The sequence below is a fragment of the Lipotes vexillifer genome, unplaced genomic scaffold (assembly GCF_000442215.2).
Source record: "Lipotes vexillifer unplaced genomic scaffold, Lipotes_vexillifer_v1.1 scaffold977, whole genome shotgun sequence".
NCBI classification, from domain to species: Eukaryota; Metazoa; Chordata; class Mammalia; order Artiodactyla; family Lipotidae; genus Lipotes; species Lipotes vexillifer.
The window spans coordinates 5,615,348-5,616,447 of NW_006783088.1; the positions used below are offsets into that span (position 1 = coordinate 5,615,348).

A 1,100-nucleotide genomic window follows, 5' to 3' on the forward strand; every position below is an offset into this window, starting at 1 on the left:
GCTCAATTTCAAGCACCAAAGGAATATATTTTCAGTCAACACCATGGTTATAACATCTTTTATTAAAACGAATTATATCAATATCTATAGGGTACCTATTTAAAAGTATAATGCCACTACTCTAATATCATCATTGTTCTAGGAGTAGCCTGGTGTCACATATGTGAGCAGTATTGGTGCAGTGCAGAAACAAAGAAGGTGGGGTCCAAGCAGGCCACCTTGCTGGGTCAGGGTTTTAGTGGCACTGATGGAGCTGCCCATGAATGTACATTTTGGCCCGTTTACCTTTATAAATCATACCATATAGCATTCAGTATTTACATGCATCTAAACTGAGAAGGCATACGTATTAGAGGAAAGCATATTTTAGTGGGCATGTGTCAAAAATAACTCTGTATTTCATCATTATTTTTACGTCATTAGCTACCCTTGAGAAAGGAAAGTTCCATTTAAATGTACAAACCAGGACATGCTTTTAGAAAACCTTACAGAGTGCTATGCAAATTGCAGTGTGTCCTCCCATGAGTAAATCAATTAATCCCCACTCCCTCAAAGTGTTAAAAATAAAAAAGGATAGCTGGTCATTACTTTTTAAAGTATGTTTCAGAGAAAATACAAGCATAATCATCATTGGCATTTTGGACCAGATGAAACTCTTAAGCCTTACATCTGACTCTATCATTCAGTGATTTGTTATAATTGTGTTCCTTCCTAGTAAGCAGTTCTTGCTAATGTTAGTTCTGTATCTATTTGATAGGGGCATTTATGTTACATTTCAAAATAACTTCGGGTAGCATCCAGAATATATGTCAGGAACTCCTGAAAGCAACTCTGCTTTCCTCTCAATTATGACATTTAGCTTTATCAGTAACTGTTAATTAACATGACAGCTGAAGATTTGGAGATGGTGGGTGGCTTGCAGCAAACATGCCTAGGCTGGAACATCTGGTCAAGTTACTCAACACAGTTACCAATGCTTAGTTCTTCTTAATTTTCTTCAGATAGCGAGCCCGGGTGGAGTTGCCTAAATTCATGGTCAATTTAAAATACAACCAGGAAGGCAGGCTTGAGATTACTGAGGCCTAGGGAAAAAAATGGGG

The 1,100-nt window shown here is 37.6% G+C and overlaps 1 protein-coding gene across 1 annotated transcript in view; it reads right to left on the reverse strand.

Annotated features, from left to right (window-relative positions):
• Positions 1–977: 977 nt before the first annotated feature.
• Positions 978–1,100, reverse strand: part of HSD17B12 (hydroxysteroid 17-beta dehydrogenase 12) — a 159,345-nt gene continuing 159,222 nt past the window's right edge. Inside the window, exon 11 of the mRNA XM_007455809.1 lies at positions 978–1,082. Coding sequence (XP_007455871.1) covers positions 978–1,082 — 105 coding nt within the window. The remainder of the gene's footprint in view (positions 1,083–1,100) is intronic.